Source organism: Pocillopora verrucosa, chromosome 14 (genome assembly GCF_036669915.1).
Source record: "Pocillopora verrucosa isolate sample1 chromosome 14, ASM3666991v2, whole genome shotgun sequence".
Taxonomy (NCBI): Eukaryota; Metazoa; Cnidaria; class Anthozoa; order Scleractinia; family Pocilloporidae; genus Pocillopora; species Pocillopora verrucosa.
In genome coordinates this window covers 20,662,440-20,689,468 of record NC_089325.1, presented here as the reverse complement: position 1 = coordinate 20,689,468, position 27,029 = coordinate 20,662,440, and the positions used below count along the sequence as shown (strand labels likewise).

The 27,029-nt window shown below is 37.6% G+C and overlaps 1 protein-coding gene and 1 pseudogene across 1 annotated transcript; both read right to left on the bottom strand.

The window, feature by feature from the left end:
* Nucleotides 1-579: 579 nt before the first annotated feature.
* Nucleotides 580-25,912, bottom strand: LOC131775690 (ELKS/Rab6-interacting/CAST family member 1). Its single transcript, XM_066161845.1, is given in 20 exon segments — nucleotides 580-652; nucleotides 4,189-4,361; nucleotides 7,986-8,072; nucleotides 8,646-8,787; nucleotides 9,506-9,798; nucleotides 10,512-10,627; nucleotides 10,630-10,646; nucleotides 11,028-11,245; nucleotides 11,976-12,030; nucleotides 12,032-12,093; nucleotides 13,046-13,324; nucleotides 13,811-13,839; nucleotides 13,842-13,977; nucleotides 14,557-14,724; nucleotides 15,289-15,393; nucleotides 15,775-15,825; nucleotides 18,292-18,360; nucleotides 19,921-20,009; nucleotides 20,012-20,360; nucleotides 24,889-25,912. Coding segments are annotated over 20 exon segments (2,838 nt in total). The 5' UTR covers nucleotides 25,216-25,912.
* LOC131794313 (piggyBac transposable element-derived protein 5-like) lies at nucleotides 2,135-3,400 on the bottom strand (annotated as a pseudogene).
* Nucleotides 25,913-27,029: the final 1,117 nt, after the last annotated feature.

The window sequence follows — 27,029 nt, the reverse complement described above, 5'->3', positions numbered from 1 at the left end:
GTTTTCCTTTTCGATTAGTGGGTGAAAAGTTGTAAAAAAAGCTGATGGCGGAAAATTTCCGTCAATTACATAATACGATTCTATCTGACGTGTTTTGTGAAGTACTTTCCATTCAGCTATGCACCCTAGGGTAACTGTGGGTGTTAATCACATAAAGGGGCGCTAGATGATGGATGATTGTTCGGCGGACTTCTTAAGGACAAGCACGTATCTAATAAAATATTCACCTGAACAAGCATCCGCCATGGGGGACATTTTCCAATGCCTTTATCTTCGATAGTTTTTTTTTCTTTCGTAATTAAGGTTTTGATTGAATTGATTAAAATCATACTCGCACGCTCAAGACACGCACCTAGAAATTTTCTAAACCCTTTTAGACAACAACTTCAATGAGGCAAAGGCCCGTACTCTTTGCACTAAGTCTAATGCACTTATCATCTGTTAAAAGTGGTCAAGTGCGTAGCAAGTTCCACCTTATCAGGCGCGTAAAACAACAGTTTGCAAAACCTTCTTTCTTTAGCTTGATGTAAAAGATTACGCTTAGAAGTCACGTATAGCTGAAATCCCTCGATCATATTCCTAGAAGCTTGTGTATATTGTCCTGTAAGGTCTGCATGTCCGCTTTCCAACGTCTGCAAGTGTGGATAACAACCTGTAAGACGAACGGAAACCGTTCAGTGTTGAAGCCTTACGAAGCCGTAATGCAACAGAATTTTTTTTGAGGCTAAACCGCCGGCGCACCTCAAGGACTCTAATACGCCTAAACGACTACATGTAGGACTTTGTGTGGTCGAGCTTAAGGGGCTGTACATAGTATAGATAATAGCCGGATGTGTGGTTTCGTGTGCTCGTGAGATAAGGAAGAAAAGTCAAGTCGGTAAAGCCGTCTATCATGCCGAAAATTGGCTGACGAAAAAAAAAACGTAAAATTTTACCGACAGCTCCTTGTCAACGTCATGGTTCGAAAACTTACTCTAATTTATTTAGGTTGCTTGCACGGTGCCAAAATTGACGTCAATACCAAACAGGTATTTTAAAAAAACCAAAAAAAAATGACTTTCAAGGGGGAGCGTATTGCATACGATGAAAAATGAGACCTGGGTGGTCAAAACTGTATCCATTCCATCCGATGGTTCGTTGTCTCCACCTTCAGCAAATGCTCTTCACGAAAGGTACCCTCTTTGGCCGAGTTGAAACACTTACGCCCTATAAGAAGGCTTCCATAGTAGTATTGACGCCAAATTAATAAAAAGTGACATAACTGATGTGTTAGTTTTTGTATGAAGACAGACCTGTACACATTTGGACAGAAGTTCGTTGGTAGTCGTGTCCGTTACGATTAATCTTAACACTAAAATCAAAACTGACTGGACCATAAATTTGCGAGAAGGGAAACTCGTTTTTATCAAAACCAAACTTAGCCAGATTCAGAACATTTTTCATCAGAAGCAGATAAATGACAGATATATTTTGAGCACGAGTTCAATTCAATATCAATGAGGTTAGGCATAACGTTGTTTCTGCAACGGCAAAAGAAAAATATAAACTCGGATTTTTTCATTTTTGTTATCATCCAATCCTTCAATCAATACTGTCAAGAAATAGAAAATAAATCTTACACAAGGTATGAGATACAAAAATTATTATTTTAGGTGTCGAATGGCTGAAGGCAGACGGTAAGAAGTTCAACTTTTGCCATTTGCCATGACCACCATGCACTGGAAAGCAAAATTCCTCTAATACGTATTTGGCATGAAGAAAGAACTTTAGAAAATTAGAAATGGCATCGGATGACGAAAAAGTTCAAAGAGATTCGAGTTATGCATGATCTACCAGAAGGATCGAAGTTCCCTTCATGAAAAAATATAGGTCCGTCGAGCGTGCACGCGCGAGTAACTATTAATGACCTCGTAGACAACAATGAGAATGTACTAGAAAGCGTGCATCACAGCAAGCGAAGGTCAGTAACCATATATATTAAAGTTCACACGGCAACCAGGTGGACAATCAGACATGGTTTGATGCTACTCTGGTTTACAGATTTAATGAATGTAACCGAATAAGTTACAATTCATAGACCCAAATGAATTGTAACTTCTTCGGTTACATTCATTAACCCATTGAGCCCCACACCTTAGAGCTCAGACCACCCCCTGAAATTCCAGAGAAAATGGCTGCCACAGTGAACACACAGACCACTGCCAAAATAATTTAAGATTTTAATGTCTTCATTTCACTCTACTGAAGGGAAACTGCACAAAGTTGCATATTAAATAATATAATTTCCCCCTGTCAAATTTTATTTTCAATTTGAGCATCAGGCTCTCTCAAAAAAAATTCTAAAGCTAGAGAACGGATTCAACTTCATGATGTACAGCGAGTCATTGGCAAGGTTGCCTTCAGCTTTGAAAGTATTTATCAGTATGATGACTCTCTTTTGCACTCTTATTCCATCAGAATCATGTAAAAAGCTTTCCCTCAAATACAACACCAAAAGACAGATCGCAAATTCCTCCTCAACAAAAGGAATCCTAAACTTTCTAACGCGGGTCAATTTTGAATTTGCCCGCCATAGCGACATCGCGACACGTCACAAGGCGCAGCTATAAAATTACTTTTTGCGAGTCATGAGCAAGAACAAACCAATTTTTACGCCTAAATGAAAAGTTTCACTTTGAACAATGCATATATGTTCTTCGCTTAGGCAAACTTTTGCTCCAAGCGAGTTACAAGGGGGCAAACTTTGCAGAGGAGATCGTTTCGGTCTTCTGCGGTCGGGTCAGCAAGATGTAAATATTTCCCGAGAGTCATGAAGCGGTGCTCTGGGATCGTTTTTTTAAGCAATCAACTCCAACAAACTCGTCAGAATCCCAGTACATTGCCAGCTGAGGAAGTTCATGGATTCCAATGAGAATGTTTAGCCCAAGATACGCTGAAATTTCCGCTTGGGTAGATGTGAACGATCGATCTCCTTTCGAACGAGCGTACGCAACGGTGTATCGGACGTCTTCGTCAATGTAAGCATCGTCGATAAATACATTGAAGAAATCTTTGGCAGTTGCATTTTCTCCGAGATCTCTGGTCGGGCCACGACGAATGGAGAATTCCTCAACATTAAATTTTCGCAATTAGCTAGACCATTGAAGAGCATTTGGTCAGCTTTCTTCTGCGGCAGATTCTTCATCACTACTAGCGTCGCTTTCTTCTTCCTCCTCACTAGCATATAGCTCAACATCGGAATCGCTTCCCCTTTCTTGCGACCGTAGGTCGAAAAAGTCTTCCATCTCGTCATCCACATTTCGAAGCAAGTTTTGTTCATGCTGTGCTTGACGAGCTTGTCGCTTTTTTCAATTTCTTCGATGATAAAACCAGCGAAGACTTCTTGCTCTTCATCGGATGAAAATTAACTTTCATCAATTCTTCCAGAAACCATGTCTAAGACCACGACACATTTTTTGAAAAATTTGTAAAAAATCGCACGGTAAACGTGTAATAGTGAGTTTGGTCTCAAACGAAAGCTTATTTTTTGCATGTCACGTTTCACTGCTTTTCAATACCCAGGGGAGTTTTGTTTCTAAGCTACAGCCAATCAAAACAAGCCAATTTTGACAGGGCGCATGAGGGCGCATTGGAATTTCAGAGGGGTTTTATTTCTGGGCGCATGAGGGCGCATCGGATGTCAATGGGTTAAATCTGTAAACCAGAGTAGCATCAAACCATGTCTGTCAGTAATCATGAACATGAAAACATTACGCGCGTCTGATTGACTGAAAACGTGTGCATTTTTCATGTAACACGAATGCAAAGTTGTAACACTAGCGCAATTACAAATAGCGCGCGCGCTGCCAAAATCTCGTCCGTTTTGACTCTCTGTGATACGTTTTTCATGTAAATTATTAACAAGCAACAACTATATTTCTCCTTTAATTTAGTGTAAATAAGCACTTGTAAATTTTTAAAACACTACAAACTGAACTCGGCCTACGGGCTCGTGCAGTTTTGTTCTCTTTTGAAAAATTGACTTGCGCTTATTAGCACCAAATTGCACTCCAAATCATGTTGTTACCTATACTAAACCGAAAACAAATTTGCTCAGCCTCTGGTGGATTACTATGAAATGCAGAGTATGAGTTATAACCACAAAGCAATTATAGAGAGATAGAATTCTCAGCGCCTAGGACACGTACCTCCTTTTGACTGGCATTTTTAAGCTTGTCTATACCGCTCATTTGTCGGCGTTTTGTTTTGGGAATCTTTCTTTTGATATCAGGGAAGTGTTTCTCACAGATTTCACCCAGTTCGTCTCCGTATTGTTGAAGTTTGTCCATACTGTCCTCCATCAGCGACACAACTTCCACTATCTACGAAGACAAACCAATAAATTTCAAAACAAATAAATGACAAAACCATAAATTTCGAAGGCTCTAATTGCAAAGATGAACGACATTCACGTCTCATTATGGGTAGAAGACAAATAGAGAGAACGAAATTGGAGTGTTAGTAATTGTGGAGGGAAGAAGACCGGAGAACCTCGGGAAAACCCGTGATGCAAGGACACGAACCAATTAAACAATCAACCCTACATGACCCAAGCCTGGCGATCTGGGAATCGAGCCCAGGCGACAATAACGCTCCAATCACAGCGCCATAGGCAAATAGTACCCCTTCATTCCCAAGTAAGCTCGTCGCAGGAGTAAAAATAACTTCTTTCTCAAGGTTTTCTAAACTTTTTTTTTTTTCAGTTAGTTGTCATTTTTTCTGTGTATTCTTATCACTCGCGCGACAGACAAAGATAAGGGGAGAGTTTGCTCAAAAGTGAGCTCCATTTGTACATTCTTTATCACATCTAAAAATTAACTGACAAGTGACGCAGAATATATGTATGACAGACGCGTCATTTACAATTTTAGGTGGCACTGAACTTTCAACACGGCCTCAAAAATATCTCAAGTTAAGGAGAATAATCTTGTTATGCTAGTTGAAATAGGTTGTAATCGAATTTGTTCGAATCCGATCACAACAGGCATACAAAGCTGAAATTAGTAAAGGTATGTGGTAGCATAAAGCTGTGTCCAATGGAAGTAAGAGACGAAATGCAATTTGAACCAAAAATTTAAGGAAGTTCCACGAGGATGTCATTGCATCATTTGAAACAAACATGCAACTTTCCAGTCCTCAGTAAACAATAAATGTCTACGCTGCTAACTCCCATATATATATATATACATATATATATATTCCCATCCTTCATTTAATCAAGTAAATAAGAGAATTCGAGCTACAATTATAAATGGCTTTGCGCAAAAAAGTAGGCTAGATTTCATCAAATACAAAAGTGACTTTAGATGACCAAGGTCCGCTGAGGTAGTTTTCATTTGATTGGGTTCTTTTCTTGATTGTAACCGCCGTCTAAGTCAGACATATAATTTGCAAAACTGGGCTTAATATGCTCAAGTGGTGAAAGAGAGCTTCTCTCTCCAACGGGATGATATCTCGCACAATACTCAAATTCACGCTGAAGCTATGCATCAAGTTGGAAGAATTAACATCAAAGTGGACACGGGGGTGATATAGTCAGCTGGCAAAGAGAGATTTTTTTCGCTCAAAAGAAACGAATGGAAATTCTGTTAAAGCTTTCCGTGATCTGTGCTGGCCAGATACTCAAGATATCATGTCTTGTAGCCTATCCATATTCCTTGTGCCAACTATACAGGTATTAGCACCATTAGCACCACCTGGCGTGTGAAATCGTTCGCCTGTGTAATTCCTCGGAAATCGGAACAAAATCACTGCAATATGCTTATTACATCAGCCAAACGAACTGTTTAAAGGGGTAAGTTTCTAAAGAAACTGTGGTGCTGCGTCGGTGGGAGAGTATAGCAGGTAATTTAGTGTTAACAACTAAGTTAGTGGTAAAAAAGCTTAGGTTTAAACATGCGCACTCCCTGCTTTGTTGAGGTACTAGAGTTGTATCGTCAGAGCGATACATCGTCAGAGCGATACATCGCTCTGACGAAGGGCTAACCTCGAAACGTCAGCTTTTTTACCCTTTACGGTGGCTAATTTACGTTTTCAACCCAGTTGTTCACTTTCTATTGGCCGTCATCGGAAAAACTCACGTCTTAAATTACTGACATTACGAAAACGTGGAAATCTATGATACCCACTCTCAAGTTTTTATGCGCGAAAAACAAACTAAATATTGCAGATAATTAAAAACTCCACACAAAATGAAAGCAAACTTCCTGAAAAAGTTAAAGTGAAGTTGAAAATACGAACATATTTGTAACAGACCACGACGCCAAAAGTACTATCCAGGAAGTTCTTTTAGTGTATCCTTGTATAATTTTCTAAAGCAACTTAATTATGGCATGACAAACACTTTTTAACCAGGAAAAAAAATGTTTTGTCAATACATCGCGTTTCTAAATTAGGCTATGTGGAAGTCTTCACACGAAGATTAACATGGAAAAGAACGTGTGAAAAGAACCACTTTGCCGATTAAGCGGGTTTAAGTGACGTCAGTAAAAAACACTGCTTTCGCGAAACAACTGTTTCAACAAATAATTAATCATTCAAAACAATCTCGGAGGCTAGTTATTGACCCCTAGATATAACACGAGTCTTATCGCGCCTTGGCACTTGTTTAACTTTTATCGGTTTACGTCAAACTGTCGAGCGAACGAGAGATCTGCGTCACCTAAAGAGAGTAAAGCGCCAAATACTTCATCAGCTCGACTTTTTAAACAATAGAACCGTGCATAGAGCGAGGTTGATTAAATCAGTAGACAGGATTACCAAAGGATAAACTTGAAAATCTCTGGAATACGATAGGCGCTAATTGAGTTCTCAAGAGTCACCTCATAGGTTTCCCACACACAGCGCAGCTAGCAAAAATTCTCAAAAGCTGTAGCAAGAGACTGATTCTGCTAACGAGTTCACCTTGTTAACACAGATTGCGTGATGACAGAAGTTACAACAGCTCTTTTCGCACATTCTTCCCTTCCCTGTATTCAAATACAGTCTCCCGAGAAGTATACAACTCTAGTACCTCAACAAAGCAGGGAGTGCGCATGTTTAAACCTAAGCTTTTTTTACCGCTAAATGATTCATTTTTTATCAAATTACTACAGACAACGAGCGATGCTGGTAAAGTCGTGTAATGGTCGCCACAACGAAATTATTGAAAACTTTGAGATAATATTTCATCGGATGCCATTTTCGTCTCCAAAGGCCATGCACGCCAAAAACCAATGACATTTCAGTCGCTACTCTCGCTCATTCACCTCCATCTTTTTATTTAGGGTTTACAATAAGTAAATAAGTTTTAGCCACTCCTCCCGTGTGCTCAACCACTTTAATTTGTCTGGGATTGTCGTGGGAAAAACCAATTTAATTTCTCAGCCGCTATTCTCCTTGGTTTACCAGAGGCCTGCTCGTTGCCCAAGCGCGAGCGGTAATGAGCTCTCGTGTGCTTACTTAATTTGGATAGCTTGTTAGAGATGAAAAGAGATGAATGTGCACTTAAGTTGAATGCTTCAATACGTTTTTCGTAGAAACGTCTGTGTGTAATTCTCCGTTTGTAATAAAAAATAAGTTACCCCTTAATACCGGAAAATAACTTGTTAAGTAAAAATACGAAGTAGCTATACGGTAAAGCGGCTGAAAAAACAACAAAAAAAAAGAAGAAAAAGAAGAAACAAAAACAGGTTCAGACCTGCTTGTTTGATATCACAACCATAATTTTGATAGTGATAACGACACATCTGAGGTCACCAAAAAAGTTGTGCCACAAATTAGGCGAACCAACCAAACACTTCAGAGGACAGAATAAAGCTAGCTTCCAACAAAGGAGTTTGTGATTGGCAGGTTTTATCAGTCATAACGGCGACTCAGTAACCACAAATCTATAAGCCCGTTGTCGAAAAAGAAGAGTGCTTTGTGTATCTCTTAAACATGGACTGTCAGCGAACCAGTCATCTTACCTTTTCCGTAGAGGCTTGCGCGAGTTCGGACGAAAGAGAAATTTCTTTGTTATCTTCGTTGGACAAAAGCGTCATTCGCTTTTGAGTCTGAAAAACAAAGTACAAATTTCAAACCCCTCGTGTACACGAATACGCCGGTGGCGTTTTAAAAAGTATAGACTTATTAACATGGGCATAGAAATTTATAAAGGGAAAATCTGCACTCGAACCAAGTATCCCCATCTAAATTCAGCATCTTGAGAGTCTAAAGTTTTCCCCCGTTTCTGAATGTTAATTGCCGAAGGAAATCGCAGAGATACTTTTTTCTCGAGGTGTTTGTTTGCTGACGTCATAAGCGTGCACAGTGGGAGTATGAAGCGCGCGCGTGCGCGCGTTATTCCATGAATTTCCAAGCGACGTTATATATATATATATATATATATTTGGGTCTTGAATAAAGCGTTGAAAACGGAAGCACATTCTCCATTGTGCAAATTATATATATATATATATATATATATATATATATAAACAAATATATTTGGACCCTGTTCTCTTTTGTTATCAAACAGCTTTTTGTACCACTTCTCGAGTGGAACATGCGTTTCTTTTCGTCTCTCTCCTCTAGACTAATCCGCTGCTTGAGACGAACATTGAAGCTCTGTCAATGTGGATTCGTACCTGTTCTTTGAGCTCGTTCACCAACTTGTCTTTTTCCGCTTTAAATTTTCGCACCTCGGCGTCACTGCCAGCTGTGGGAGATAACTCCAGCAGCGCGATGTTAGCATCTTTTTCAGAGATGGTGGCAAGTAAAGCATTTTGCCTACAAAAAAGATTTAAACAAAGATCTGTTAGCCATTACAAGTGCACTTGATAAACGATAGACCAATTAGTATGAGCAGACAGCTAACGACCAGAGCAACCTGGAACCTTATCTCTGTTCACTCCGATTTGCTTTCTCGACCACTTACAACCGAACGACGACTAACCCCGCCAGTTTTTAAGATTTTAATCAGAGAACTTGAATGATACACCAACATGCGAAGCGTACCTCTGAATAGTTGGACAACTAGTTGGGAGTAACATCAAAGAGATCAAAGGGGGGGGGGGTAGTTACGCGGTGGGTAGAGCCCCTGATGATGACGAGTGAGAGGGGAAGGAAGACGGAAGAGGAAAGGGCGAAAAGCGGGAGTGAAATATTAAAATTTTGTCATTACTGAGTCATTCTTCTATAGTGAGACGCAATGAAGGGCGGGAAACTGGAACCAGGGTGCGAAAAGCGAGTGAGGAGTTAAAAAATCAGGATTGTAAGTCATTGTTAGACTATATAAAATAAACTTACGCTCATCCCTTTAATTCTCTTTTCTCCTTATTGTAGCAATATATTCATAAGCAAACAGGTAGTGAGAATAAACAATCTCATCAGCTAAAGGTTTTTATCTCGCGGAGGCAACATTTTAGAGTTCCTATTATGATATGTGGGAGTTACGAAGCCTTCGAAACAGCTACATGTATCAACGCTAAAAATATAACATATTTACCTCATTTCTAGTAGCTGTTCTATCATCCCATGCCTTTCAGTTTTGTAGTAAGACAGGATGATGTCATTCTCGTTCAAAGCGAGAACCAGGGACGCGTTCTTCGTGTTCGTTACAGCGGTCTCCGTTCGAACTCTTTCCACTTCTGACTCCATTTCTTCCACACGATGTGTGGCTGTCTCGGCGTTCTGAGCCTGCTGAGCCAGCAGTTCTTCGCGTTCAGCAGCAATGGACACGCTTTCAGTGAGGGCTTCTTCCAAGACCGCAATTCGCTCGTCCTTTTTCTGCAGCTCGCTCTGTGGAAAAATAGCATTGCTATCGTTTTAAAGCAGTTTCAAACTATCTAATTGCCTAGATGCCATAACATCTAAGGTACAGTAAAAAATTCTTTACTGTAGACGTTTCAGAGAGATGGCCTTTAAAGGGAGGTTGAGGGGAGGGGGTCGGGTAATATGACGCATGTTACTTTCGGGGTAACAACAGCTTTAACTTTTGTAAAATAATACATACGCATTGAATTGCTCCCGGTTAAGTTAAAGACACTTTACTAACGACTGTTACAAATCAAACTCACTACACGAACTAACTTCGAATAAATTACGTAACGCCGAAGTTCTATAACTGAAATTTACATGTATCTCATGCGTTTCTCATAACATTGTTCACTCACTCTCATAGTTATATTAATATAACGTATCTCACTCTTATATTCTATAAACTACACTTATAGACTGAGAAAACATTGGGTCTGTTGTGAAGTTATACGACGCAACATGTGGATCAAGTTGCGTGACCTTACAAAAGATAGGGTTTCGTCATTTCTTCCCAAGTGGACTAAACACTGCCAATATTTACTCGCTGTTCATAGCCTGTAGTTCATTAAGTAACCCTGTTCAAAGCGATGAGTTATTTAACTGTATTGCCTCTTTAAGACTCGAGAACCGAAATCATACCCTGTCCGGCGACATATATGTGCTCCCTCTCACCCGCTATTAGATACACAAACTACCTGGAAGAATTCAGCTGTCTCGCCTTTCTGATCCTCTTTTTTCTTGACCTCATTCAACAGCTCGGCTTGTTTTTCCCTTTCAAGCTGCTGATTTCTCTTCACACCGATCAACTTTTGCTCTGTTCTTTAAGCTGCCTAAAGAGAGAAAATATCAACGCCATCTCTATGTGCTGAGGAAAAGGCAAAGAAGGCAACCGATAAATACAAGCTTTTGAATTTCCTCACGGGCTTTAAACTGTTGTTCCGCAAACCATACACTCGTATGTTTGCTATACTGTACCAAATGAGAAAAGGAACGATTGCAGGAAGGAATGAAGAAACGAAGATACGAAAGATCAAGGAAAGGCACGAAGGCACGAAGGCACGAAGGCACGAAGGCACGAAGGCACGAAGGCACGAAAGAACGAAGGAATGATCAAGCAAACGAACGAGCCGTGAACAAAAGGAGGAAAGAATGAACAAGAGAGGGGACACGCGGAAAAAAGGGTGAGAGGAATTAAAAGTTATTCCACTTACTTTTCCAGTTCAGTTATTTTAAGGTCTTTCACTTCACAATCATCCGCCAACTCCTTCACTTTTGCGTTCTGTTCTTTCAGTTCTTCTTGTAATTTCTTCATTTTGCTCTCTCTGCTCTTGAGTTCGATTTGTTGTTTTCTGAGATCTTTTTCCAATATAGAGATTTCAAGTTTTCTACTGCTCAGATCCGACGTCACTTGATCCGTTTTGCTGATTTTCTGAGGAATTAATGATACTATTGTTACTATCAAAGGGGCCATCGGATGAAAGAGTGAAGATAATAAGGGTGACGGTGAAATTAACGCACACAAGGGGTTGTTAGAGCAAGAATTGGAGAAGCACATGTTATATTCGTTTACTAAAGGTCGCTGGCTGAAAAAAAAGTGTAAAAGACTTTAATTTGTGGATTCATATCGGTAACTTGTGTTCAGGAAATGTTTTAGTATTCCATAAAAACACCATCCAAATTGCCTTTTTGTTTGAGTGACCACGACTTCGGAAGACACGCTGCAATTGTGAATGAATGATTGAATAAATGAGTCAATCGACTAATTTATGATCAAAGAATTACAACGTTATATCTTTTATTGGAAAAAATGTTTGCACTCGACGTCAAGAGCGCCATATTGGCTGACTAGCAGAATGAATATCGGCCATGTAGTAAAGTGAATTAGCATCAGTTGAACTTTTATAAACAAAAACACTGTTTACTTTCAAAGGAAAAAAGAAACGGTTAAACTGAAAATGGCGTGGGTGAAAACGTTTAGTTGCTAGTCAAGAAGGGACATTCATGAACCAAACAAAGTTATAAACCGTCTAAGTGTTGCATCAATTTTTGGACAGCTCGATATTGGTTAACTGTTTTGCAAAACACTTCCCGCCCTTCTCATAGATGATTTTACCGACTAGTCTTGCAACTGAAGCGAAAAATTCAAATATTAATCATACCTCGTCTATCTTCTCTTCCAAATGTTTAATTCTCTCTTGAGAGGATAACAGTTGGTGTTTTTTCTTGTAGCGATGTCTTCAGAGACGAAACCTGTTTCTCCAAGCTAGCAACATCCTCCTGCAAAAGACAAACGAGAACGCGTTGACATAAGCGGTTGATAAATGCAACAAACAAGTAAAACTCCTACTACTGTTTCTGAAATAATCAGAAAACGAGCAAACAGAGCAACTTTCGAATGAGCGTAAAAAGAAAAAATGCTTTCGTTTGCGTCACATCAGTGAAAAGCTGCCCTTATCATGACCTTATTCAAATAAATTATGTATGTATGTAGGTTATTCACCAGCCAAGGTCGGTCCGTATTGGAAAGACTGTGCCCGAGGTCTTGGATACCGCCCGCGGTACACAAGACAGAAGGCACAGTTTTCCCAATACGGACCGACCTTGGCTGGTGAATAACTTTTTTATTTTTTTTCTAAAACCTAATAAATGGTTGCGAAAAGCACGTGAATGATAAAGGGCTGTAATTACGGCAAGATTATCATAAACGGAACAATTTATGAGCGAGTAGATGGCAGAGAAAACAAGGGCAATGCAAATGAAAGAGAGAGGTTTCATCAAAACATATTTATTTGCGTAATGATATTAAAAGGTGATTTAAAAGGCTTCCCAGAAAACTTCGTAACATTTTTTCGAATACCGCCCGCTGTGAGCGGGCCGGATGGGGAGAATACTGCCCGCTCTCGGAACCAATCAGATTGCAGGATTTGTAGAATACCGCCTGCTCACGAACTGAGAAAAAAATAAATGTATGTATGTCACAGCGCTCTGTGATTGGCCTAAAAACCTGGCACCATTTTGTCAACCAATCGGATTCAAACCTCGAGACTTGGTCACCCGCGCTTTCGCGCGCTTTTGGCCGTTTACGTCCGGGCGTGTCTAGTTCTTAACTTATACGTCGCACACGTACAAGCAAAAATATAAAATAATGGCGATTCTAATACACTTTCATCAGAAGGAAAGAAACAAACTTATTAGAGCAGTAGGACAAAAAAGTACCCTCAACGCTTACGTCTTTTTCTGTGAGTTGTTCCCTCAGAGATGCGACCCTCGCTTCCAGTTTTTCTTGTGATCTTTTGACTCGGTTCACCTCCTCCTCGTTTTCAGCGCCGCTGCGCTGCCTTTGACTCTGTAGTATCTCTATTCGCCTATCCTTCTCGCGGATAGTCGCTTCCAAATTGGCGATGGTAGTGGACGACCCCGAAAACTCAGCCTTCATGGAAGACAATTGAGATTTCACACTTACGACGGTGGAATCTTTCTCGTGTAGATCTCTCTCGAGACATTCGCACTTCGCAAACCAAAAAAAAGTAAGTAGTTAGTATGTTTCCCTCTTTTAACCATTAATAACAGAAATAACGTAGGGTTTTCGGTCCATGTTTGTTATCTGCTTCCTTTTAATTGTGGGAATCAAACGTATATCTGGGCAACAAACTCAGGAATTTTTCCAGAATCTTACCATCCTTCTACAGAAGCTTATCACCTTCTATTATTCCACTCTCGATATTACGAGACCAATCGCGCGGTCTCTGCAGAACGGTAGTTTCGAAGCCCTACCCCGCCTCCTACTTAAAATCTCCAACAATGCTAAAATAGCGTTTAGCCGAGGCACTTTGCGTGAAATTCAGCTTTAAAAGATCTCAAAAAACCATGCCAGTTTTAAATAACGGAAAATTAACTATTTCTCGAGGAAATAGCAGTTCCGAGGAAGAATTACTTAATATATTATATTTGGAATTGAAGGATTGATTGTGCAATTAAAAATTCAGGTCCTTGCCTTTTGTTTGAGACTGTTTATCTGTCTTCTTTAGTATTCAGTACACTCTGAAGGTTCTCTACAGCATAGTAATTCTCTGACTGTTCCGTAGACACTGACAACAGTTTCTTCTCCTTCATTCTTAACAACTCTTCTCTGTCATCCAGTCGACCACGTAAAGACTCCAGCTGCCACGAGTCAATCAAGCAAAGCATTTAGTGACATGAATAGATTCAGGATGATGGTATGCCAGGTTACCCCCACCCTCCTCCCCCATACAGTTTTGTCAGGTTTTTTCACAAATCACTGGTACTCATTCCCACTCCTTTAAGTGGATGATGGCCCTGTGAGTGTTTAGTGTCTCATCCCAGAACACAACACACTGACCCAAGTCAAGACACACACCAGGCCATTTCCATTCTCTACTCATCATCTAATTTTTCCACACTTCCATAATCCCTAGATAATGAAAACAAATTTCTTCTATTTTTTTTTATCATAGGAGGTTTAATCTACAAAATTCACCATTCTTCATGTACACAGAAATGACTCCTTGTAAATATTTACCCCTTAAGAACACAAACTTTGGGCGTGACAACAAAGGAAACTGCCCATGACAAAAACTAAATTCAACCATATACTGATAGAGGTTGAAATAAACTAATACACAATAATGTCATTGAAACTGAACATATGTAGTGCACATCAATAGGAATATCAATCGAAATAATATTAAAACAAATGGACCAACAAAACACACATCTAACCTCACTCTGTAGATTCTTGATATGATGTTCTTTGGCTGACAAAGAGGTTTGTAACACAGAAATGTGTTCTTGTTGGTTGGCCTGATGAGCTTTCAGTGTTTCCAGTTTGGTTTCTGCTGCTACTAGTTCTGCATCCTTCTTACCTAGATCCACTTTAAGTGATTCAATCTTAGGACATACATAAAAAACAATAACTAAAAAAATTACAATAAAACAGCAACAACAACATCACCTAGATCAGTTGTGTACAACTCAAGAATGAAGCAAATACATTTTTTTTTCAGTTGGCTTAAAATCACCTGGGTTATGTATTGGCCATTGAGTTTCATTCAAATTAATTAAATTTACATAAAATTATATTGTGTTATGTTTCAAGTTTTCCAGATGTTTCGATTTAGCCCTGAATTTCAACCCATGAGGGCATAACATTATAAACTTTATCAAACTTTTTGCTTGTTTAAATCAAACACTTTTTAGCCTACAAATGTGACCTGACATGTACTTTGCCATGTACTCTTACATATAAACAGGCAAAAAATGACTTGGAAAGACTGTGCATTTTGAATCAATTGGGCCGACAAAAGGGTGCTTTTGAGACCAAAAATGACAACATGAAAAGAAAAAAAACTTTGTCTTTCACAGTAAAGAGAACTTTAAATATACATCTCATGGTACAATTAGTAACAGCAGAGAGATGAATATCCACACTCCAAAATACCCACTTGTACTTACCTTGCATTTCATGAATTTTGAGTGGCTTTCATAAACTTCAGATTGCTTCCTATCTTCCTCTCTCTTCTTATCATCTTCTGAAGCATTCTTTTTGAGATTTTCCATCTGACAGGTATATCATGATGATCACAAGAAGTTAATGTATTGCTCACAACAAACGAATGTCAAATGTTCAGTGTAAGATACAGCTCAATACTAGTTCAAATTGAAAGAAAATGAAAATATGTTTATCAATATTGATTGCATAATTGTAAATCCCAAAGATTGTTGACTGCATTTCATCCAATATTAGATAAACAAGGTCAAAATACATAATTGATCACTTGTAAATCAAAACTTAACGTATAGATCAAATTTTTTATAAAACAAATTAAGTTATCTCACACCGAATATCAAAAGTAAACTTGAAACGTTCACTACTGCAAAATTGTAGCTTTTAAGACAGCTTTCAATTAAACAGTTCAGGTATTCAACAAGTCCACAAACCTCTGCTTCCAGCTGACTTATTTGTGTCTCCAGTGCGGCAATGTGGCTATCCTAAAAACAAAAAACAGTGAAATGACCACAATATCAGAGACGTGACCTCTTACTCCTTAATATTGAGAGTGAAAAGTTGTTTCAAGAAGAAAAAATTTTAGACTGGTAAAGAAGACAAGTAGAGTTTAATTGATTCATGCACCCAATGTAACCATTAAAAACTCATCTACCGTACATTCTATTGCTGTTATTGATTAAGGTTGTAAGTCATGTTTACTAAACATAACTGCCTGTCATATTGTTGTTGTCTAAGAAGCAGTCTTATGAATTTCGAAGTAGAAGATCACTCAAAATTTCTTGGCAAACAGTACTTGTTTTAATTGTTTGGGAAAGGGCTAACATAACAAAATGCAAGTTGATAAACCTCTCCTTTTATAATATAATGTCTTGATGCCCATTCAATCATAACATGAATAAAGTAAAACACCATATCATATTTGAAAGCATGTGATGTAAAGGTACCAGCATACAATTTTAGACACGCATCTCTTCTAGTAAAAGATGCATACATGTCCTTTGAAAAACCTGAGTTTGAGATGATAACAGACTTACCAATAGGAAACTAAGATATTAAGTTACACTGTCATTAAAATATATAAAAAAATTTGATATATTGTAAATGTAGCGTGTTTATGAATGCATCTGCATGAGACAGCAAAAGATTACTCTTAAGTATTTTCAAGTTGGTCAGCATCCAGCATTTTCTTTATTTGAATAGAGGATTTTGAATTGAATACAAACACCGTTTATATTGTACACTGCCCTTATCTAGAACACTTAGGTCAGCACTGGAAGTAAATAAATATACAACATTTGACAAACACATTTTCAGAAAAAGGTGCCAATTAAGAATTATCTGTGGTGTTCATGGAGCATAATATAAATATTTTTGATAAGTGTTTGTGGTCTTTGAGTGAAAGTGAGATAAAATTTACATAAATATTATTGCTTCTCTTATGGACTTGGTTCTTTCAAAAATATGTACACTCCTTCTTCTTTATTGTTCAGGTATAATGTTATAAAATGTCCAAAGAGTCTCAAAGAAGAGTTACCAGCAACAGTGGTTAGTTCAAAGATAACGCCACATGGTCAGTAATGAAGAAAGCACACCACTCAAGTCTCCATGCACTGAGCATGAGACTCAAACACACAAATCCAATCTTACGCTCTCATGCTGAAACTATCTAACACTTTTCAAGATTCTCATTTATTATTGATTGTGAGAAAGCAAACCTCTGCTTTGGTCAAGTACCTATATATCAATTCTAGATATAATTTACAACTTGTTCCCTTTACCACTTTCCAAAGGTAAAAATTTTCACTAAGAATAAAGGAATGCATGTCTTAACTACTTCACTTTTTTCACAATTGTGCAGGGAAACAAGACCCCCTTACCCCCCCAGGAAAGTGATGATAGCTGTGTCACAATCAAAGGCTATGCATCTGAAATTATTACTATTAACCAGCCAATCAACTTGAAGCTCTATAGAAGGTCATAGAAAACTCTAAGTGTCCTTTTGTTTTTCCTTTTTCCATGGACCAAGCTTCATAAATGGCAAGCACAACATTATTATGTTTGCAAAATGATGACTTGCAGAAAACTCAAGCTCGCAACCCAACATGTGATATCTAAAACTCCCCCTGTAAAAACAATCATTTTGACTAGTATACATCAATATATTGAACCTCTGTTATAATCATTAAATGATATTTTATTTTATCTAGCTTCCTAACTTTTTAGTCATTTCAGGGAGCTAGTAGCCTTCACAAATTAATTCACTCTTGCTGCTTGTAAATCTTGGTAATTGGAATTGTTTTTGTAATAGTGATAAAGGAACTACAAGTACATCACTATTAATCCATCTAAAATATTTAGCACATTTTTTCAACTTTTTCATCTTTCTAATAGCTTTAGCTTGTTTGCAGCCACAGCAAACAATTTTAGGCATCAAATATTTCAAGGTTTATACCCACTCAAAAACAATTCTCTGAGACAAATATTACCATTATAGCCCCGTTAATCATTAGATAAAATAAGACAACTTTATTTATTCAGGGTAGCCAGAGGATGCCCTGCTAATACAAAAAATTTTGTAACAAAACCTTGTACATATGACAAAAACTAATTATCACTAAAACTTTCCATTAGAAACTCCAACATAGTAACCTACATGTACATCTACCATAGGATAATAATAGTCAGAACTAAATGACTTGTACAAAACTATTAAAAAAACAAATGAACAAACAAACAATCTTGCATTCTAAACTAAAATGGGATCAAAAATATAACTTTTTCTGAAATTTCTTAAAACTACTACAGGTTGCACCTTAGCAAGGCAACTTCTGGGTGAGAAGGAATTAAAAGGAAAAGAGAAAAGTTCCTCTGCTCTTTAACACTAGTAGACCTTTCAACAGTGATGGCCTGCTCACACTTATTTTTAGTTTATAACAAATTTTAAATACCTTAGCCAACAGGTTTGCAGATTGTTTTAGTTCATCATTTACATTGTTGATTTTAACATTATCAATTTCCTGAAAGTAAATAAAACAAAAATGGTTAGGGTTTGATCATTAAATGCTGCATTTCATGGTGCAGCCACTGACTGCATTTTCCTTTTGTTCACAGATGTAGTTACATAGAGTGATTCATGTAATGAACAAGTGTTTTTCCAACCCCCCAAGTAAGTTATTACATAATGAAAAAAAAAGACTTTATTTTATAGGGGTAAACCAGATTTCCACAAGGTAATTTTCATCTAGACCCTAACAAACAAATTGGAACAAACATGGTGAATAAACATAGTGTTGTAAAAATCTCAACTGGCAGGAGGCAGATCAGTTGGCTGTATACAAGCAAAGCCATTAAGGAGTTGAACTCAAGCTAACTGAGAACAAGGCCAGTGAGTGGTAAAGAGGAGGACTTGAACTGGGGATTACCAGATGTCACAAGACCAACACCCTTGACAATAAGCTTCTCGGTCTTCATAAACATTACCATAACACCAATAAAATAATGTTAATAGAAATCTACAGTTCATATATCCAATAGCTATGGATTCACTAGTAGAATGAGCAAAAGGTATAACCCATCAGAACATGCATCTAAAGGATTTTATTGATATGTACATGTAAACTACAGGGTATTCATTAAAAAGTCTAGTAGTAGGAGAAAGGGGTAAATAGACTGCCAAATACTTCTCCAAGGCTGAATAAAATATAGCCAAAGACATCAAAATCTAGCTGGAAAATTTGATAAATAAAGAGAGAATTCTCTGATCTTTGATGCTGAATGAACAGCTAGAAACACGGTACATCATTGATACGTGTACTAGCTCTGGAAAATAAATACATGTATCCATTGCAAGACATGTTACATTGTACACAGAGCAGATGCAAGATACTTGTAGAGGTACACGTAACAACATTTCATTTGGTTGAAGGTTTACAGGAAAGGATAAAGGGGTAAGTTTCTAAAGAAACTGAGTCAGTAATGACATCACCAGTTAATTTGGTTTTAAAATTGAGTTGATATAACTTAGCCACTGTTAAGAGTTTTTGAAGTTAATGTGTCAAGCATTAACCCTTCATCAGAGGGACAAAAAGAGAAAGGAAATGGACAAAGAGGAATGTCTTAATTGGTAGTAACAGTCATTTTGCCATTTTCAGAGTCAAGTGATAAGTTATTTCTCAGTTGTAGAACCAATAATATCATAAAAATTTACAAATAAGTTTTCATGCATCAAATTGTGTCTGGGAGTGATTGAACTTCCACCACAACAAATTTTTTTAACACCTTCCCCACCTAGGGAGGAGTAAGAGTGTCATTAACTTTATTCTTTGAGTTTACCATTAAGTAATTGTCAGTATATATAAATCATCTTTACAATATCTAGTTATGAAAACTCACAATATGATCCACAAATGGAAATTATCTTAATACAAACCACATCCTCAGGACTTCAAAGCTGAAGATTTCCTTCATTGGTGTACATGTATCAGTTTGATCACACTGTGTAACAGAGTCATGGAATAGCAAAGACAAAAAAGAGGACAATTAATAATTAACAGATTTTTAAGTACATGTACCATTACCTCTTGCAAGGATGAAATTGCTCTATCCCTTTCATCAATTTCTTCTCTTAATTTAACAAGTTGATTGAGAGCTTCTGCAAGCTTCTTTTGTCAGCATTGTGCTGTTCTTTGTGCATCTCAAGCTGCTTGGATTCAAGTCCTTTATTGCTTTGTATCATTTCCATTAACTGAGTTATAGTTTCATCCTTAGCCTGTATTGCTTGCTGTTGAGCTTCAAGTCTGGAGCTCAATTCCTCCAATGATCTTTGCAGTATAAATGTCTCATTGTCCTGTCGATCTTTTTCACCTCTTAAAAGTTCTAACTCGCGCTGAATTCCATCCTGTGAATGTACTGAATGTGATGAGGATGAAAGGGACCGCTGACCAGTTGAAAGGCGATCTGTTTGTTCTTGCTGTTGCTGTAACCGTTCCTGCAGATCTCGAATTGTTTCAGCTTTTTTCTGAAAAAAAAAAAAAAAAAAAAAAAAAAAAAAAGGAATAAATAAATTTAAGTTTTAATCATTTTAGACTGGGCAAGTCAAATGTTTGTTTATACGAATAACATAAATCCTTTAATTAGCCTCTATTCATTTCAAATCAAGCAAAAGATGAGGGCACTTGATCAAACAAGGCACTCATTTAATCTCTCCTAAGAGTGGCCTGCATAATGATATAATTTTTTACAAATTAAAACCCCTTTTTCAACAAAAGCAGAAATTTAAAATAAACTTGAAACTTGTTTCTACGTTTTGTGTATCCACAAGTTACATAACCAGAAAAAAATAATTGAATAGGGTGATACATGAGCACAGGTAGATATGGAATTTCTTTTCTAGAGTTCAACTTGATAACTCACGAGTGAGATACTGAGTTGAACACAAGAGGAGAAATTCCATATCTACAAGTAACCAAGTATCATTTTAAAAAAGGGGGTGGGTCTTTAAAGAAACTGTGGTGCTGCATTGGTGGGAGAGAACAACAGGGTAATTAAGTATTATCAACTGAGTTGATAACTTAAATTGGTCACTGTGTCAGTTTAAAAGCTGACCTTTCAAGTGCCAGCCCTTCGTCCTCGCTCTGGCAAAGGACTAACGCTGGAAATGTCAGCTTTTAAACTCTTTACCATGGCCAATTTACGCTATGAACTCAGTAGATACTACTAAATTACCATGTATTATTTTGTTTATCTTATAGACATAATACCCTCTTTCCTGACAAGAGAAGCAAACATTTAATCATACATGAATGAAAAAATAGGATCCATATCCCCTCAAAAAAGTTGTTAAGTGTGCTGGCGATAAGGCTCAAGATAAAAATGCATCGAATCATTACAAAAACAAACCATGGAGGTAACTTTCAATTTGCAAAATTCTAAGTTATTAACCTTTTCATTACCAACAAAAGAAAACTGCACAGGTACTCAGCACGATGGGCCTGTGGCAAATATTTTTGCCCTTAGCTACAAGAAATGCCACTGCTAAAGCCTATTAGTATGTAACTTTCATTTTTTCTTTTCACGTTTTTATTTCCTTCCCTTCTGAGAAATTTTGAACATCACTGTCTGTAAGCAAAACAAATATTTCAGTGTTTTAGCAGCCACAATCCCTAAAATGTCTACAAACAATCTTAGTTTGAGAAAGATGAAGGCTTTGCAATTCATTCATGAACATGACAGAATGGCATCAAAGACGAGTAACATGTCAGCAGCTGACTGGTGATATCAAACACAAACATGAAAAATTATGGGTTTTTTTTTCTCGTGTTGTTCTGGGTTTTTTCAGGGCTGAAAATTCTTGTAAAACACTGCAGTTGATCTAATAAAAATGACTAACATCCTTATTATCTCAGTACTTCTATAAAGAGAGACAGAAGGGAAAGGATGGGAACCTTCTTTTGAATTTGGCTGACAACAGGTGCCTCTTTCATTTGCAGAGGGCATTGATCTGAGAAGAGCCTCAGTCTGTAAAAATACAAATGACTGTCTCTTTCAGACGTTTTCCAATACAGAGGCTAGTCCTGACCAATACAGTTGTAGCTTACATGTCCATGAGGTACATGCACCTTTAGAGTCAAATATATCTCAGAGTTCAGTAACAATTTTACAAAAATTTTTTCAGGATTACAAATTGCATCCATCAACTAAACCCAGATAAAAGATTTAAGAGAAAATAAAATGAAAATCTTGACTTTTTTAAACAGAAAAGTACATATGCAGGAAAAGCAAAGTAGCACAGTTATCTTGTAAAAGTCCCTACATAAAGAAAACCTGACAACACTGACCACTTTCAGACCTTCATCATGAAAGTATCGCCTGGATGAAAGTCAATCTGTTAAACTTGTGCTTCTCAAGAGGGCAACCAAGCTGATGACAGACATCAACAGAAAGAAAGAGGAGAGGAAGAATTTCTGGAGATATTCCTTACAAGTGAAATGCAACCTAATAGATGGAGAGAGTAAGAGTACCTTACAGATATACCAACTCCAAGAAGGAATGAGACTCTAAGAATAACAGGCTGCAATGAGTACCTGGGTGGCAAGGAAAATTGAAAATAACCCCACCCACTTGTAAGGGGCACAGCGCACAAGGGCCAAGCAAACATACAGTATACTTTGGAAGACGGCTGACATAAGAAAACTGATAGAAGATAAAAGTTTGAAGAGTACAAAGGTGAAAAATGAAAAAAAATAGAAACTTCTTGCTATTGAAACAAGACGAAAGACATAAATAAGGACCACACCAAGCAAAGAGAAGGTTCTGTTAACTATATTGATCATGTCTATAAGAGCATGACATTCACAATACTGCCACTGGATAACAAGGGCCTCTCAACTTAAACATTTTAAATATATTAGTTGAATTTACCAGTGATTAAAATTGACATGTACATGTCCACTGAACAGATTTTCCTTCTCTCTTCCTTAAGAATATTTCTTAATGTGAAGGGGATAAAACCAAAGAACACACAGCAAAATCCTTACAGCACAGAAAAGAACAAACAAAAACTTAACACACATGTGATGTAATGTTTTGAGGGGCATTTTGTCTCATTATTATATTATGACACCACAGCTTCCCTTTATAATTCACAAATGTTCACCATACTTGTGAGAGGATGTTATGTAACAGATCATTCATGAAATGATCCATTGGATTCAGAAGTAGCATGCTCAAAAGATAGCTCTTATTCATCAGTCTCTACTGGTTGGATTGGAATTAAAAATAATGGTTTTTGTGGAGGTTGGAAAATGGGGTAATATATGGAAATCCTTAAAGTGAGGATGAGATTAACCAGATAATTATAAAAAAAAAAAGAAAAGAAACTAAATCCACAGGTGATACCAAGTCAAGATCAAACCAAAGTCACACTAGTGGAAAGTTATTAAGATACCCCCCACACAGAACTTCATCACCTAAATGAAATCTAACCCTTGCAAATTTTCCTAACCCTCTGTAGCAAATAGTATTTGTAGACAGCATGCTCAAATATTTGTCAATGAGAGAAAGCTGAGGAATTACTGGTTCTGAATTGGATAATTATGGCAGATTAGAGGCTATCAATAATATCACCTTTGTCAGACTACCAATAATCGGATCACTATAAAAATAAAGAAATTATAAAACCCATGAAATGTTTAAGTTTTGGACATTTTTTTGGTGCATGTGATATGTTTCTCAGCAGTAGATAGATTTGCATCATCAAGAGAGCCCTTCCGCCTCCTCAATTAAAAGTTCAACTAAGAAAGGACTGCTTTGATTCAGAGGAAGTATGGATTTTGCATCTATTTGTAACAAATGACAAATAATTTAATGATACACAAGTCTGGAGATTTTAATCTAAAGATCTCTTTTTTTTCCAACATGGCAGTAACAAGAGGCTTCTAAAAATAGAAATTGGCAACAAAATATGCTACTTTTAGCTAAACACATTTTTTTAAAGAAAAAAAATTTTGAGAACATAATTAGATCATACAGAACTCTAAGTAAACTATTGTGAGCTTGATAGTTGGTGTATTAGCAAGTATACTTTTCCATATGAATTGCTAATTTTGTGAGGGCAACTGCTTAAAATAAATAAAAATGTAAGGATGGATCTATTATCTATTTTTGGTCAAATCAAACTCCTAAATCTGTTTTCCTTGTGACTTGTTCTTGAGTAATAGAAGTCAAGTTTGGCTTTCCATAAAACATTACCCTTTACATTAATGTAAGTGACAAAACGACGGAATTGTGTATCTCACATTTTTAGACGTGGTCATCACACGTATTATACAATGAAACTGCAATGGTTACACTTCAGGAAAGCTTAATGATGAATTATCAGAAGTCACTATTGCGCTCCATAAATCTCTAATAAATTTATATTATTTTACGAACCACGTCAAGAATTTGTTTCATTTGTTTGGCGGTATAGCTAAAAGCGAACTGCGACAGTGTTTCGTACCCCATGTATAGATGTATAAATTCAAGGAAAGTTTCAAGATAGTAAACCACACGTCTAATGACCTTTTATTGTTCTAAACACAATGATTTCCACCTAGGAAAAACAATACTCGCCATGCTTGATGCTTACAGCTGTCGGAAAGAGAGAAACAATTAGAGCTTGTGCCGATTGTTTGTAGAGATTTTCAATAAGAACGTATAAATAATGCACGGTAATGTAAGTGGTCTATGCCTTTTCGACACCGTTGCAAAATTTTAATCTTAATTTAGGCTTAAGAATTTGAGTACCTCTAAATCAATCAGTTTTGGGGCGCAATATCTTGACAATGTCGTGTTACTGTTGTTAAGAAAGAACGTAGTGCGTGGTTTCATTAGTTAATATCGAACGGGGCTAAGGCTTTCCCTTGATTTCCCCGCCAGTCACTTCCGTTTTAAACGAATAGACACACGTTTCATCATTTTCTGTTTATCCCATAATAAAAGATCGCCTTTATTACTTCAATCCCAAAATCCCGAAAGAAAATAACGCATCTAAATTGAGACCTTACCTGTGATTCTTCAGAAACAACGTTGAGCTGCTCTCTTAGTCGAGAATATTTTTCTTCCTCGGCTTTCCTCGCTGCTCTCTCTTTTTTCAGTTCTGGACTCCAAAACATTTTGATACTTCTCATACTGGAGTTTAATTTTGTTTCCTTGGCATCAATTTCCTTCCTCAATCGAGCGTTCTCTTGTTGCAATTCAGCCATTGTTTTTTCGCCCATATCCGCATGAGCCTTCGAGTTCGTGTTGGGTGAAGGCGAGCCACCCAGCGAAGATTCGCTCGAGGAAGGGCTCAGCTTCGGAGAATGGTTCAGTTCGGAGTTAAAAGAATACATCCTGGACTAATCGTTGATATATAAACCCCGTTAACGGTGCAATACTGGTCTGCCACAAAAACCAATCTAAATGATGGATTTACCTCTCTCGATAATATCTGTAGGGCGCGTGAACTCACATGGGTCTTGTTATTCAGACAATGAAGTACCAGTCTTTTCGTCACAGACGAAGCATTTTCTCGCGGCCCCTTACAGTGTTTTTTCAACTAATCCAGGGGGACGAAGCAGCAATTACAGCGAGCAATTGACAAATTAAGCTTAGAATAAAAAGTGTCCCAATATCTGCGCCATCAATAATGTCAATTTCGACGGTTCATTTAACTGCCGTTGTCGGGGGAGACCGCGCCAATTCGATCGCTGAACTTCCCTGTCGTTCGAATAAGATGTGAAATTTTCTTCGTTTCACCAGAGAACGAAAATCTCAGACAAAAATGCCAAGTTCGTAACCCAATAAAACGACTGGAAAGTTTTCGTCACCATAATAAGTGCTCACAGAGTCGCCCACGGATCAATAAGCCCAAACAAATTTTCAGCGGTTAACAGATGCCCATATGTGGAAGTGGTCACGCGAAGATGAGTAACGCATTATTCTCGTTATTTCTGGGTGTCACCGTGTGTTTTACAGTTCTTTAAATTTTTTATCAGACGAATACTAGATAGCCCTAAATGCATTCGCAAATGTTTTAAAATACACTAAATTTCGTTAATTCATTGCTTTTCAGTAACAAGTCATCAAAAGAGCACGAGGCAATTTCTTAAAGACATGCTCCAGCGTGACTTAAGCAAGCAACATCAGATTGGTTGCAATCTTAAATTTTTGCCTATTTTTACATAGCTAAGAATAGACTTAGTTACCATGAACAATTAAATGGTTGATAACAATTTGCTTGAGTAAAGCAACAGAATTGAATGGCAGTGCCTTCTCTGTAACACCATCAAAAACTTGCTGTACCTAAACAGCTACGTAGCAGAAAATGTCTCCTTTTCAGCGAATTTGGACTTACGTGAACAAGTGATAGACGCCTTTGAAGGCTATAGTTAGACTCAAACTGTGCTGTCTAGCCGGACTTTGAGGGTCTCCCAATAGACTGGAGTTCTTCAATCCCGCAATTCCGTCTAACTTTGAACTGCTTTCAATGTCCTTCGGTCACCGGACAAAGCGAAATGTTCCGGAGTAGTTTCTTTTAAAGCTATATTGAGCTGGGGAAACGTTTAATTCAAACGACTTGCGTAACATCAAAAGGGCGGCAGCTGTGAGACTCATAGGCATAGGGCATAGGAATCAAGAGATCATATAAGGAGAGGTTTCGCTCCCTTTTCTCCGCATACACTAAATGGAAGACACTTTCTCACAGCTTGCTCGTGGATGAAGGCACGAGTGCGCTTTGGTTTCCGATCGACTGATGGTGAGATCAGTGTAAGAAATTGCATGAACGCTTGTGGATTCATGATCTATGGACACGAGTGCTGTTTTTCGTCATTGCACGAGACTTCGGCATGGGCCATTTGAAAACTTTTCAGACCTTTACGATCGACCATAAATCAGTCGTAATGCACGCGCGCTTCATGCAATTTTGAAGCTATCATATTCTCAAAAGGTTATCACTCACCAAAGTTCCTTAGTACATTCTTGGCGCACGTTCTTCGAAATACTTTTCAACAGCTTATTAGAAGATGCCTGTCAGTTTTCTTTGAGTAGATCACTTTATGCAACATTTGTGAGACAAACAAGCTCGGTGTTTGTCGAAATATTTCAAAAATCAACTTTTCTTATTTATCTTTAAGAGCTTAAGTTTCACTGAGGAAAGAGCAAT